Here is a 13,918-nt window from a genome sequence, read left to right on the forward strand (position 1 = left end):
AGCGGCATGGGCACTGCGGGCAAGGTGTGTGTATTTTATCACTCATCAACAGTGATGTTTTAGCACTATCTAGTAAGTCCCCAAAGCACTTGCACAAGCGCATTTCATAAAGAACTAATTATCACCACTGACATGCTAGGTAACTCCTGTCTCATCAGGGAACAGTTTAGAGCAGGCTTCCTGAATATGGTGTCCTCCAGATGCTTTGGACTACAACTCTCACCAGGCCCAGCCAGCATGGCCAATGTTCAGGGATGATGGGAGGTGTAGTCCAAAACATGGGAAGGCACCAGGCTGGGGAAGACTGGTTTAGGGTGAAGTAGCCAAATAGTGGCTTTGGAGATTGGCTTACATGAGAGACCCAACGGCTCAGAACCAATCTCAAACATCAGAGGGACTGAACACGGCCTTTAGAACAGTCAGTGGGGTGTGTGGGGTCAGGCTTGCTTTCGGTCCTCATACAAGGACTCTAAAAGAAGCTTTGTTACTGCTTAAGAAGTTCTTAAGAACTAAGAAGTGAATTTTCAAATCCACAGGAGTCAGAACAACAACAAAGCCAATATGATCCACCACTCACCTGGTGCCTCCAAAGAGGATGATCTTGTCCCCTACTCTACAACAGCACTGCCTGCGGCGAGGACATGGCCCTTTCCCTTTGGGATCGATTTTCTTCCAGGTAAAAGAAACTGGAGAAAACATATACACCATAAAAGCTGAGTATCTCAAGCAATCCTGGTACAAACAAGCCACATGGGCAAGCTCAGGTTGTAGGAATGTTACATATTCCACACACGGAACCAAATGTGAGCCCTCCTACTCCTCCTGTTCCCTGTCTGCCATCTTTTTTCCCTCACTTCTCATCAATCAGAACTAAAGGGTATGTCTCTTGAGAGAATTGCACTCCAGACACCATGTGGGTTAGTATTTTATTTTGTAGCAGAAATATTTCAATAGAAAGCTGGATCTTACACCATTCTGTGTGGGCAAGGGTTAGAGCACAGGTACTCAGTGCAAACACTTGAAGATTTTTACTTGCAATGTGAGACATTTTTAGAGTTTCAAGTATCATAAAATACCATTTTTCCCCACAAACAATGTTTACTTTTACATTAGGTATTTTATTCCCAATGGAGCAGGGATTTCCTTGGTAAACACAGAAATCCATGGACAGCTTATTGAAACTCTTGCTAAGGCTATACCAATAATGCCAAACAAAGAAAAGATGCAAAGCTTGCAGGCATCCCAACAGAAGGGTAGAAGTTGAACATCTCCGGCACTTAAGAAGGTGAATACAGATTTCACAAGCAAAAGAATGCTAAATTATATTTCCTAAATCAAGGGTAGGCAACTTCAGGGGCTCTGGGGGCCGATTTCAACACTTCCCCCAGCTCTTTGTGGGCTGTACCAGTGCGTGCACCATGGCAAAACAATAGGCAGTTTGCTGCCAAATTTTGGTGGCAAAGCATAATGATGGCCTAAAAAGGGCAAATTTAAAACAAGGGTACACTGATTGTTTTGCCATTGCCACAAATTCAGAGATGCGGGGAGCACATCTAAGATTGCGGGGCCTACATGCAGTCTGTGACCCATGTGTTGCCCACCTCTGTCCTAAATAAAACAAACTCTTCCAAATTCCCTTGGAAGACCAGGAATATCACAATTCAGAGTTTCCAACAGATTTATTTCTGACTTCATTAAAAATGGATCTTCACTGCATAACGATCCTTGAAAAACAATTGCTTTAGAGAGCAAAGGAGAAGTGCCTATCCTGGTACTGAGAAATCCACAAAGCATCTTTTGAAAACATTCTGCAGAAATATGCTTAACTTGTCTTCTGAAGATTACTATGCAGAGCTGCTGCCATCTTTTGGTAAGTACATAAAATGCAGAAGCCATACCCACCAAGGCATACCCACCGAGAGGATTGCCAGCCTCTTCTTTAGAGTGAAGATGTGAAAGTTACTTGTGTGAATATAATAAAAGTAGGATGAAAACAGCTGAGTAGACGCCACTCCCTGGAACATACAGTGATAAACCTCCGCCAGGAGAGTCATACCATGGTGTGGAAAGAGAAAAATTTATCTCTCCTATAATACTGGAACTTGGGGGGGGTCACCCAATAACATTGAGTGGCAGTAGATTCAAGACAAATAAAAGGAAGTGTTGCTTCACACAATATAAATAGAATGAAAGGAATTCATTTTTACAAGGTGTGCCAATGGCCAATACTATCTTATATGATTTAAAAAAGGAACTCAGACAAATTTATGGAAGGGAGATCTATCACTGGGTATTAGTGAGGATGTGGAATGTGAAACTAAATGTTGCAGCTAAATGTTGCAGTGCAGAGTGCTCCTGTTCAGTGTTCCAGCCAGCCATGCCTTCTGCCAAGTACTATATTCCAACACAGACCTTTCTTGTTTTTCCCCAACAGACAAACAGCGTTCTGTGACCACGGAACATGTTCAGTTCTCACTGGGCTGGGAGGCTTGGAGCCCTTTTAGGTTGTTTTCCCAAATACCGTTTGCACTTCTTCAAACCTTGGGGTTCCCCTGAACATGACAATACCTCCTCCTCTTGTTCCTCAGTGGCCTGGTTTTGTCTACAATTCTATTGGCACTCATCAGCTGAGCTCATTATTAGAAGGAGTGATAGCCAAATGGAATGTCCAAGTTCAGAGACAGTATTTCTCTGACTACTGTGAGGGAAGGGGAGCAAATAGCAGGGAAGGCTATTGCCTTCTGGCTGGCCAACTGTTTGAAACAGGGTGCTCGACTAAATGGACCTTACTTTGATCCAGCAGGGCTCTTCTTATGTTTTTATGTTCTGAGGAGGGCAAACCCATTCAGGAAATTGCCATCAACCCACTTCACAGGGCATTAGCCTAAACTATAAGATGTGTATTTTATTAAAACAGATTATGAAACAAAATATCAAACACCCTTGCATTTAGCAATTGTCATATTTGTTCTTGCCCACTTTAAGAGATTGGGTGGGTGGCAACCCACCATTCTATGTGGCGGTTCCCCAGTTATATAAATATCTGCTTGAAGGTGACTTTGTTAGCTTGTCAGGGCAGAGTTAAAACAGTTTTATTTTCTGGGGCTTTTAATGGTTGATTGCTTTTACTCTCTTTGCTGCTATTACTTTGAAGGAGATTTTATAGTTTGAGCTTTAGTGTTATTGTTATGAATGTGATTGCTATAAGCTGTTTTGAAAGCTTTGAAAAAAGTGGAAAGATAAAAGCATTTTAAATAGATAACCAGATCTTCAGGCAATAGGTCACTAGGAATTTCTTACTGATTGGAAGGTTCTAAAATGTAGATTAATTTTCTATATTCTAAGTTACTGGCTCAGCCACAATTATAACTTACTGGCAGAGTCCACAGCAATGACATTTGCTGCTGTTAGGATTGCTGGAGTCTTCCTCCTAGAGCCCACCCAAGCTGAGCGGCCATGTTGGGGAGGAAAATGCAACAAACTAAAATTTTAGATCTCCCCCTCCCCCCACACCTGTCACCCCTCCTCCTGGCTCCAATTGCAGCTCAAAGGTCAAGGAGAAGGTGGCAGACAGCTGGAGGAATAGCCAAGAGGAACAACTTCAAGCCAAGAGGAACAACCCAGCTACTTTTCAGAAAAGAGAATCCAGGGACTTTGTAAGTGTATGTGCAGAGTATAAGGGTGCTTTAAAATTCTTCTCATTCATTTTTAAACTCAATCCTCTAAGGCTGAAAAGCAGTCTTATGAGCTGAAGCACAGAGTCTTGGCTTAATGAGTCTCTGGCTCAGCAGGGATTTGAAGCTAGATCTCCTAGGACCATCCAATACTTTAATCCATTAAATCTCACTGAAAGGCCAGCATTCCTCTTAGTGATAAAGGAAAGGATGCCAGATAGGATTGTGTGTTATTAGAGATGCCACTGCTACACCCACTGGTTTTAGCACTGACAGGGTGCACAGGAAGGGTGGTTGCCATAGCCGTGTGTGCATGTGTCTAGCCCCTGCGCAACTTGGCCAGGGAGGGTCTAACCCCCCAGAATGAACAAGTTGGCCATTCCTGTATGAAACTCATAACTGGAATACTAACCTATCATCTATGAACACACTTCCTGGATAAAGCTAGAATCTCCATCACCTTTCTCCAAGTTATCAGTCAGTGATAGACACACTACCCTAAAAGAGCAATCACAAATAAAATGCTCTTGATGTATGAACAGAATTCTCTCATTCATGGAGGCTAATTTATCCATCAAAGGCCTCCACAACCATGACACACACCAGATGTACGGATACCGCATGCCTACAAGCCAGGCAATAGGCTCTGATATTGTTGCACTGGCAGCAGAACCAGCAAAAATCCATAGCCAGAAACCACAAGCTCAAGGCGCCCTAGGTTCCAGCCAGTCATAAACAACCTAGATTTGTTGCACAACCTGCGTGCCATGTAGCACACATTCACGGAGTGCCTGGGGCTTTCTGGGGATTTGCCGTTTGTGTCAGCACTTCCTCACCAGTACAATGTGGCCATTTGTGGATTGAATCTGAAATCATCATGGTAAATGACGACTTCAGCTAATCATGTGAATTGGTCCCCAGATTACTGACCTCACTGATGAAATGTCTATCTCCCCTTTTTTTTAACACACACGTCATACACTGGCTGCACATATGCATCATTCAAAACATACAAGAGCTTTTGGGATGTGCATGAAAAGTGCTCAATGCATAACTGCAGTCCTGATCCCAGCAAAGATTCTTAGAAGTTCCTGCAATACCAATAATAGAAAGCAATTTCAATCCAAATACCTGGATCAAATTTCCAAAGATCGTGGAAGTGTCTGTTCAGACGTGCATTGTAGCCACCAAATATATACAGCTCTCCATTGTAGCCAACTATAGGGAAGAGAGAACAGACATGTCAGAACGTTCAATTTCATTTCAGTTATAACTGAAAGGGGTTTGCATCATTCCCTTTTTCACATGCCACCTCCAGAACAAAGCTTGTTTACTTGATTCAGATTAAGAACCATTTCAGATGGGGGGGGGGCAGGATAAGCAATTGGCTAACAATTGTTTCCTGTGCTTTTCCATCTTGTCCAAAATTATCTTTTGGCACTTCCCCCACAAGAGATGCACAGGACTGATTATGGATGAGATAGAAAACCATGGGGAACAGGAAGCACAAGTGAATTACACTTGCTGATGCCCTGATCACAGTTGCCTACTTCCTCGAAAAGCAGAGGGCAACCTATGATCTTTTGAAGACTTTTGCCTGAGCTGCCAGCTATAACACTTTCTTTTATTCAGACCTCAAGCTTCTCATATTCTATGGAGTGTTATGATGGCTTACATGCTGAGTGGCTCCTTCTGCCTTCAGGGAGGAGGGGAGTGGGAGGAGAGTCCAGCCAAGAGTTGGTGTCTGTGTCAAATACTTTGATTCGGTTACAGTAAATCTCATTGTTGGAGTGGAATGGCCCAAAGCGATCTGCTCTTCCCCCAAACACATACATCTTTGTCCCGATTATAGTGGCTGAGTGGAAGTCTCTCCAACGAGCTGGCGTTCCCTGAAATAAGAGACTCCTGTTATGTAAGTCAAAGGGAAATGGAAATTACTTTAGGAATGAAAGATGCGGAAGGACAGGTTGCTTACCTGTAATTGTGGTTCTACGACCAGTTATCGGTGAACTCACACATATGGGCTATGTGCCTGCACAAAACTGTCATTTGGAACATTCCAGAGCCTAACAGAGTTTAGGTGGGAGTCCCACCCACCCCCTCTGCACACACTCTGGGAGTGGCTCCCACCTGCCTCTCAGTTCCAAGTCCGCTGCAGTGGAGGAATAAAAGAAGATGAGGCATCGAAGCAGGGAAGACAATGGCTTGTGTGAGTTCACAGATGACTGCTCGAAGAACTACAGTTACAGGTAAGCAACCTGTCCTTCTTCATGGTCTCTGTGACTCTCACATATGGGTGAAAAGCAAGAGACTTACCAGAAGAGGGAAATGTCGCACCAAAACTGTAAAAAGAACAGCTCTACCAAAGGCTGTTTCTGCATGAGCTCAGATGTCCAGGTAGATGGTTGAAGGTAGATGGTTGAGCCCAAGTTGCAGAACTGCATAGCTGTAGAAGTAGAATGCCCCTGAGGAAGGCAGCAGAGGATGCTATGGCCCTCATTGAATGGCCATGTAGTTACACGGAGCCTGGAAGCTGTGCGAGGTGGTAAGCGAGAAGTATAGCTGACATAACACATTTGGCAAAGCACTGTGAAGACACAGGGCATTCCTTCTTTGAGCCAGAATGGCATACAAATAGAAGAGGGGACATTCTGAACAACAACAATCTTTTGTTTAAATAAAACAATAGGGCTTTCCTAACATCTAAGGAATTATGTTTGACTCCAACAGGGAGGCAGGTTGAGGAAGGAAATATAGTAACATGATGTCCTGAGTTAAATGGAACTGTGAAACTACTTTGGGAAGAAAAGAATAGTCTGAATGCAAGGCTACCTTACCTTTGTGGAATACAAGGAATGGTTGATCATGCCAAAGAGCATACTATTCACCCACTCTTCATGCTGGGGGAGGGGTGGGGAGGCTGGTAAATAAAGGTTTGAAAGTCCTTTAAGGAAAAGTTTAAGATCAGGGTGCAAATCGAGGGCATAGCCCTCTATCTGTTATGAGTAGTCGATAATGCTGCTACGTAAACTTTAATGGAGGAGAGTGCCAGACTCTTCATTTGCAACGAAAGAAAGAAGTCCAATATGTGAGGGAGACCGCAAGATTCTGGGTTCCATTCCAAAGGGGCAAGAAAGGCTCAAAATGCCTTCCATTTAGCAGCGTATGAGGCCCAAGTATGTGGGAAGCAGTTATCACTTCCAAAACCTCCTTGGAGAATTGGGAAGTCACCTACCCTCCATACAGTGCAGTGTAGGGTTTCCAGATTGGGGTGTCTGATCTTCCCTTCATTCATTGTGAGGAGGTCTGAACAATGACGGAGGCATAGAAAAGTGCAGACGGACAGGAGGAGCAACGCTGTGAACTACGGTTGTCTTGGCCACCATGGGGTTATTAGGATGCAATGAGCACTATTGTCCTCTATTCTGTTCACAATGTGTGTGATGAGAGGGAAGGAAAGGAAAGTGTAAGTCTGGGTACCTCCCCAGTCTAGGAGGAAGGCACGGCCTAGTGAGACAGGGCTGTGCCCTGCCCTACTGCAGAAAGCATCACATTTTGCCTTCAGGGCTATAGCAAAAAAGTTGATAATAGGGGTGCCCCACATGTTGAGGAGGCTGGACGTGACAGTCTATGAAAGTTCCCACTCATGAGGGGTGGTCCTTGATCTGCTGAGTAAACCCGCCAGGGTGTTTGACATTCCTGCCAGGTGGCTGGCAATAGGGGAAATGTGGCAGGGTACGCACCAGTCCCAAAAGTTCAGAGTGTGCAATAGAAGGGGGGGAGACTTTGTTCTGCCTTGTTTGTTGATACAGAAGATGATGTGTTTTCTGTGGTGATTTGGACAGATCATCCAGAGATGTGTAATTTGAGTGCTCAAGAGGCTTTTGCGATGACAAGCAGTTCAAGCTGCTTGATGGGCAGGGTTCGTTCCTGCCGAGACCACATTCCCTTGACGCTGAGCGAGCCGCAGTGGGGCCCCAGCCAGAAAGGAACGCATCTGTAGTCACTGTCAGCAATGGGTGAAGAAGCTGGAAGCCGAGTCCCCGAAAGAGGTGCTTCGGGACCATCCACTAGCCCGAGAATGCTGGACCAGAACAGGAGGAATTAAAAGGCAAGTTTTGGGGTCTGTATCTGGGTTGAAGGCTCAGAGAAAACACGATTGACATGGTCTCATGCAGAGGCATGCTAGCAGGGTTACCACTGTGATTGAGGCCATGAGGCCAAGGAGGTGCTCAATGGTAATTACTTGACACTGGAGGAGAACTCTCACCTCGTGTGCAAGACGTCTTAGTGTGTCTGCTCTGTCTGTGGGCAGATAGGCATGGGCCTGAGTGGAGTGGAGGAGTGCCCCTATAAACTGCTGTGTTGGAGAAGGGACTGGCAGGACTTCTCCTTGTTGACCTGTAGGCTGAGGGATTCCAGAAGTGACAGGATTATGGAGACACTGGCCCAGAGATGGTGGGATGAGGGAGCTACAAAGAGCCAATCATCTATATATGGGAAGAGGATGATTCCTTGTAGTCTCAGGTGTGCTGCCACTACTGGCATACACTTTTTAAAGACCCTCAGTGCTACGGCCAGACCAAATGGGAGAACTTTCAACTGGAAGAGATTGTTGTCCAGGGCAAAACTGAGAAAACGACATGAGGCATGGTAAATAGGGATGTGAAAGTAAGCATCTATTGTAGTGAATTAGTCTCCCCAACATAGTAGGGGAAGGATGGAGGAGAGGGAAGTCATTCGAAACTTCCCCAGGCAGATGTATTGAGTGACGTCCCCAAGGCTGAGTATAAGCTGAAGAACTCTGTCCTTCTTGGGGACTGTGACGTGTCTGGAGAAAAAAAAAAGGTGAGCTTTTGAACGGGGTGATGTTTTCAATAGCACCCTTGCCTAAAGGTGTGGCAATTCTTTTTCTGACAACTGGAGTAGGACAAGTGGAGTGGAAGACTCCTGTGGGAGGGGTGTCTTCGAACTCGATGGAATAACCCCATGTGATGATGGAAAGTAGCCACATACTAGTGGTGATGGATTCCCAAGTGGTGACTTGGACCCTCCATAAGAGTAAAAAATGGGATTTAGATTGATCAGGTGTTTGTCCCATGTAGATCGGCAGTGCTTGCCCTGGAAGGAACACCTAGATTGAAAGGAGGTGTATGAACCTGGTTTAGAGGGTCTGTTCAAAGCTGAATTGGGCTGGCATCGAGCTGACTATTAGCAATGCCAGCATGGACATGGATGATTTGTGGAGGCCAAAGAGGATTGGGATCCCATTCCCAGCGTCGTGCACATATCTTCATCTTACAGAGATGGTCCAAGGTCTCATCTGTGGATGTGCTGAAGAGGCTTTCGCTGTCGAATGGATGGTCCTCCACTCTTGATCTAGCTTCCTGGTGAAGTCCTGCTGTATGAACCCAGGCGTGGCACTGTAATGATATGGTGGCTGCCATAACTTTAGAGCTGCAGTTGGCCATATGGTGAGCTGTGTTGTTTTGCTGGCTAAGAAGCCTGAAGGCTAAGAAGTCTGAAAAATCATTGCCAGGTTTTTCACATCTTCTGGGAGGTGGTTAATGAAAGTCATCACTTTCTCCCACAGAAACTTCTGGTAGGCTGCCATGCAGGCCTTGTAGTTAGCTACTTAAAGTGCTAGAGACACGGTGGAGTAAATTCTGCACCCCACTGAGTCTAATTTTGTTCCTTCCAGTTGACAGGGACAGAGTATTGTGTGTTTTTTTTTGTCTTGGATTGGGATGCTTCCATAATTATGGAATTAGGAGTGGGGTGTTTAAAGAGGAAAGAACAGTCTTCTTTTTGAACCATATATAGGTTTTTGAAGTTCCTAGACATAGGAGGGGCTGTAGACAGTTTCGACCATTTATTTATCATTATATTTATTATGACTGTTTAAAAGTGGAAAGGTGTTGGGAGCATGGGAATAGTTACTGGGGGAACTAAGTCCAGTTGTACCCCCTTAAAAACTGGGTCTGTGCCAGGACTGCTGGTGCTTTTATCTCCAGTCCTAAGGATTTTGCCATTCGCAGTATCTGTTTTGCATATGGCCTGACACTGTCCGATGGACAGAGGATTTTGATCTCCCATAGTAGCATCCACTGAGTAGGTTAAAGTCACTACAGATGACGGGGAGGATGAGTCAGAGTGCTAATCATCTTGTCCCAAAGAACGACCCTTGGAACACGGGCTGGCAAATGTTTCTGGGTTAGTAACTGGTGGGGTTTTAGTTCATGGAGCTGTAGACAATGGTTGGAGCATGGCAACCAGTAGCATCAGTTCCAGGTGTTTTGGCAGGATCATGTCCTGAAAGATGTTGGCTGGAAGAGCAGGGCTGGAACAGCAGGGTGGAGAGTTAGTGGAAAGCGGTAGCTGTACATCAGGTGATTTGGATACTGTGTGAGTTGGTGGTGCATGGGTGGGAGGTATCCGATTGTTCCTTACAATGGGGGGAATGAGAATGTTGGTGACAAAGGTGGTAACAATGGGTGTTTCTGTCCCTGCAGTCATGATACTAGGAGGACTGGTCTCACGTGGCAGACAGCGGTCCTCATAGTAGTATGGAGATCTACTAAAGTAAACGCTTCTACTGCCTTCCCATGGCATATCATAGTACTGTCAGAGGAAACTTCCTGAAAAAGCTGAGGAGATGACATCTCTCAGTATCTAGGGGATTTATCCCTATCTGGAGAGTGGTACCAAGGAACATTCTGGTGCTGTTCCAGGGAGAAGTGCTCCCTGGAATTGCCCTCTGGTATCAACCAAATACACTGAATGTCATCTGGGGACTCATGATCCCATGGGAGCTGCAGCTTCTCCAGAATTGTGTCAGTGAACAGAAGAGAGGTTGTGAAGCCATCGGTACAAAGGATAATTGTTTTGGTACAGGTGTAGTTGTTGGCTCATTGCCTAATTCAATCCTGTGGGTGGTCTTTTTCTTTTGGGGGTCTGGTGCCCGGGGATTAGCAGGGTGTTTTTGCAGGGACTTGGTTGGTTTGACCTTATCGGTCTTGACTGTTGGTACCAAGGGCTCAGCTTCAAGGTGGGCTGCTGTTGCTGATGATTGGTCTGAAGTTGCAGCCAAAGCAATGCCAAAGTAAGTGCTGGTAATCCTGCTACCAGGAACTATTGCCCTGCAGTGCTTTCCATGGATGTGGGTGCTGTAATAAGTTGAGAGAGGGTTGGAACTGACTTTTTGCAAATGGAGGATGAGGCAGTATGCAGAGGCTGATTCAGTGTGGCTGTATCTGCCACTTTGAAGGCCTGTTCTCACAGGAGGGCACAAAGACGCGCCATTCTGTTCTTCTTGGCCTGCTTAGTAAAGGCCTGGCGGTGGTTACAAGAGTCTACCCTTTGTGCCTTTCCAAAGCAGGGAAGACAGTGGGAGCATCCATTGAATAACAGCATCTTCCTGCTGCAACAGGTACAAAGGCTTTGGAGGACATGCAACCCGGAGGGGCAAAAGCTGAAAGGGAGAAAAGAACTCAGAGAAAAAAGCAAAGAAAGGAAAAAAAAGAAAGGAGAGGAGACTCTGTTCAGCATCCCAGGACGGGATGAGAAAATAACTTTGTACTACAATGGGTGTGAGACGGAGTATATTCCAAATGCTTTTAATTGCCATGGTGGATGAAAAGAAACTGAGAAGCAGGCAGGAGCCACAGCTAGAGCATCCACAGACGGGGTGGGCAGAACTCCCACCTAAACTCTGTTCAGCTCTAGAATGTTCCAAATGACTATTATTCACAGGTGTATAACCCATATGTGTGAGTCACAGAGACTACAAAAAAGAAGGGGACGTGATCTGGGTGTTCACAATTAGGTTGGCTTTAAACCAAGACAAACAAAAGTTAATCAAGAAGTAGGGCCACGCACAGAACATCAATACTGACCTTAGTGCAGATCAGACTCCACATCATGTTGCTGCTATCCAGTTTGTGGATGTCATTTGAAAAACAATCAGCCTGAAAGAAAGAGTAATTATTAAACTAATGGCCATGTCGACACTGGAACTACAACTGAATCTAAAGTTGCTAAAGGAGACCTTGGCTCCAGAGATGAAAACCCAACAAAATTTAATTCTTCAGGATTTCCCTGTGGAGTTAAAATATATTCAGAGAAGTAAAATAAGTGGGTCAAAAAGCAAAGCAGTTGTTCAATAGTACCTACTCACACTGGTGCACACTATCCAAAGCCCACACTGAATATGGAGTTACGAGACTCATAGGCTTTGCTATAGTTACGTTCCATCATAAAACATCTCCACTTTACAGACAGGAAGAGAAAGCGATGAGATTAAAGCCATCATTTACAGTAATACCCGCTGGTACTGAGTGCCTGGCTTGAGATGGCAAGGGCTGACCTTTTTCTTTTTTTAAAAAGTGCTGAATGTAAAATGCTCTCATTAAACACAGCTGGAGTTGTTAAATAGTCACTAAGACTGGCCAGCCCCTTCAAGGATCACTGCCTTCTTGTGGTGAAGGGGCTTGCGTAACTCAGTGAAGCCATAAGCTATGCCGTGCAGGGCCACCCAAGACGGACAGGTCATGGTGGAGAGTTCTGACAAAATGTGGTCCACTGGAGAAGGAAATGGCAACGAACTCCAGTATTCTTGCCAAGAAAACCCCATGGAATGTATCACAAGGCTAAAAGATACGATGCCGGAATATGAGCCCCTCAGGTCGGAAGGTGTCCAATATACTACTGGGGAAGAGCAGAAGGAATTTCCAAGTAGCGCCAGAAAGAGTGAAGCGGCTGGGCCAAAGCCGAAAGGACACTCAGCTGTGGATGTGTCTGGTGGTGAAAAGAAAGTCCGATGCTGTAAAGAACAATATTGTTTAGGAACCTGGAATGCAAGGTCAATGAATCGAGGTAAGCTGGAGGTGGTCAAACATGAGATGGCAAGATTGAACATCAACATCTTGGGAATCAGCGAACTAAAATGGACAAGCGTGGGCGAATTTAATTCAGGTAACCATTATATCTACTACTGTGGGCAAGAATGCCTTAGAAGAAATGGAGTAGCACTCATAGTCAACAAAAGGGTGGGAAAAGCAGTACTGGGGTACAATCTCAAAAATGATAGAATGATCTCAGTACGAATCCAAGGCAAACCATTCAACATCACAGTAATTCAAGTCTATGCCCCAACCACTGAGGCCGAATAAGCTGAGGTTGATCGGTTCTATGAAGACCTACAACACCTTCTAGAACTAACACCAAAAAAAGATGTCCACTTCATCATAGGGGATTGGAATGCTAAAGTAGGAAGTCAAGAAATCACCAGGATAAGAGGCAAGCATGGCCTTGGTGTACAAAATGAAGCAGGATAAATGCTAATAGAGTTTTGCCAAAAGAACACGCTGATCATAGCAAACACTCTTTTCCAACAGCACAAGAGGCGACTCTACACATGGACATCACCAGATGGTCAATATCGAAATCAGATTGATTATGTACTTTGCAGCCAAAGATGGAGAAGATCTATACAGTCAGTAAAAACAAGACCCGGAGCTGATCGTGGCTCAGATCATGAGGTTCTTATTGCAAAATTTCGGCTTAAATTGAAGAACGTAGGGAAAACCACTAAACCATTCAGGTATGACCTAAATCATATCCCTTATGGATATACAGTGGAGGTGACGAATAGATTTAAGGGATTAGACCTGATAGACAGAGTGCCTGAGGAGCTATGGATGGAGGGTCCGTAACATTGTTCAGGAGGCAGCAACTCAATCCATCCCAAAGAAAAAGAAATGTAAGAAAGCAAAGTGGCTGTCTGATGAGGCTTTACAAGTAGCTGAGGAAAGAAGGGAAGTGAAAAGCAAGGGAGAAAGGGGAAGATATACCCAACTGAATGCAGAGTTCCAGAGAACAGCAAGGAGAGACAAGAAGGCCTTCTTAAATGAACAATGCAAAGAAATCGAGGAAAACAATAGAATGGGAAAGACTAGGAACTAGGTTTCTTGAAACTAGGTTTCAAGAAAACCGGAGATCTCAAGGGAACGTTTTGTGCAAAGACGGGCATGATAAAGGACAAAGAAGGCAGGGACCTAACAGAAGCAGATGAAATTAAGAAGAGGTGGAAAGAATACACAGAAGAACTATACAGGACAGATATGAATGTCCCTGATAGCCATGATAGTGCGGTCACTGAACTTGAGCCGGACATCCTCGAGAGTGAAGTCAATTGGGCCTTAGGAAGCATTAGTAACAACAAAGCTAGCAGAGATGACAGTATT

General features: G+C 44.9%; 1 protein-coding gene across 1 annotated transcript in view; it reads right to left on the bottom strand.

The window, feature by feature from the left end:
• Positions 1–13,918, bottom strand: part of KLHDC3 (kelch domain containing 3) — a 57,856-nt gene that overhangs the window by 13,488 nt on the left and 30,450 nt on the right. The window contains exons 5-8 of the mRNA XM_084829063.1: positions 11,570–11,641; positions 5,350–5,563; positions 4,806–4,892; positions 578–686 (exon numbers count right to left, since the gene is read on the bottom strand). Coding sequence (XP_084685189.1) covers positions 578–686; positions 4,806–4,892; positions 5,350–5,563; positions 11,570–11,641 — 482 coding nt within the window. The remainder of the gene's footprint in view (positions 1–577; positions 687–4,805; positions 4,893–5,349; positions 5,564–11,569; positions 11,642–13,918) is intronic.

This window comes from Heloderma suspectum, chromosome 1 (genome assembly GCF_057233095.1).
Source record: "Heloderma suspectum isolate Gila_16-S chromosome 1, 16-S_ref, whole genome shotgun sequence".
Taxonomy (NCBI): Eukaryota; Metazoa; Chordata; class Lepidosauria; order Squamata; family Helodermatidae; genus Heloderma; species Heloderma suspectum.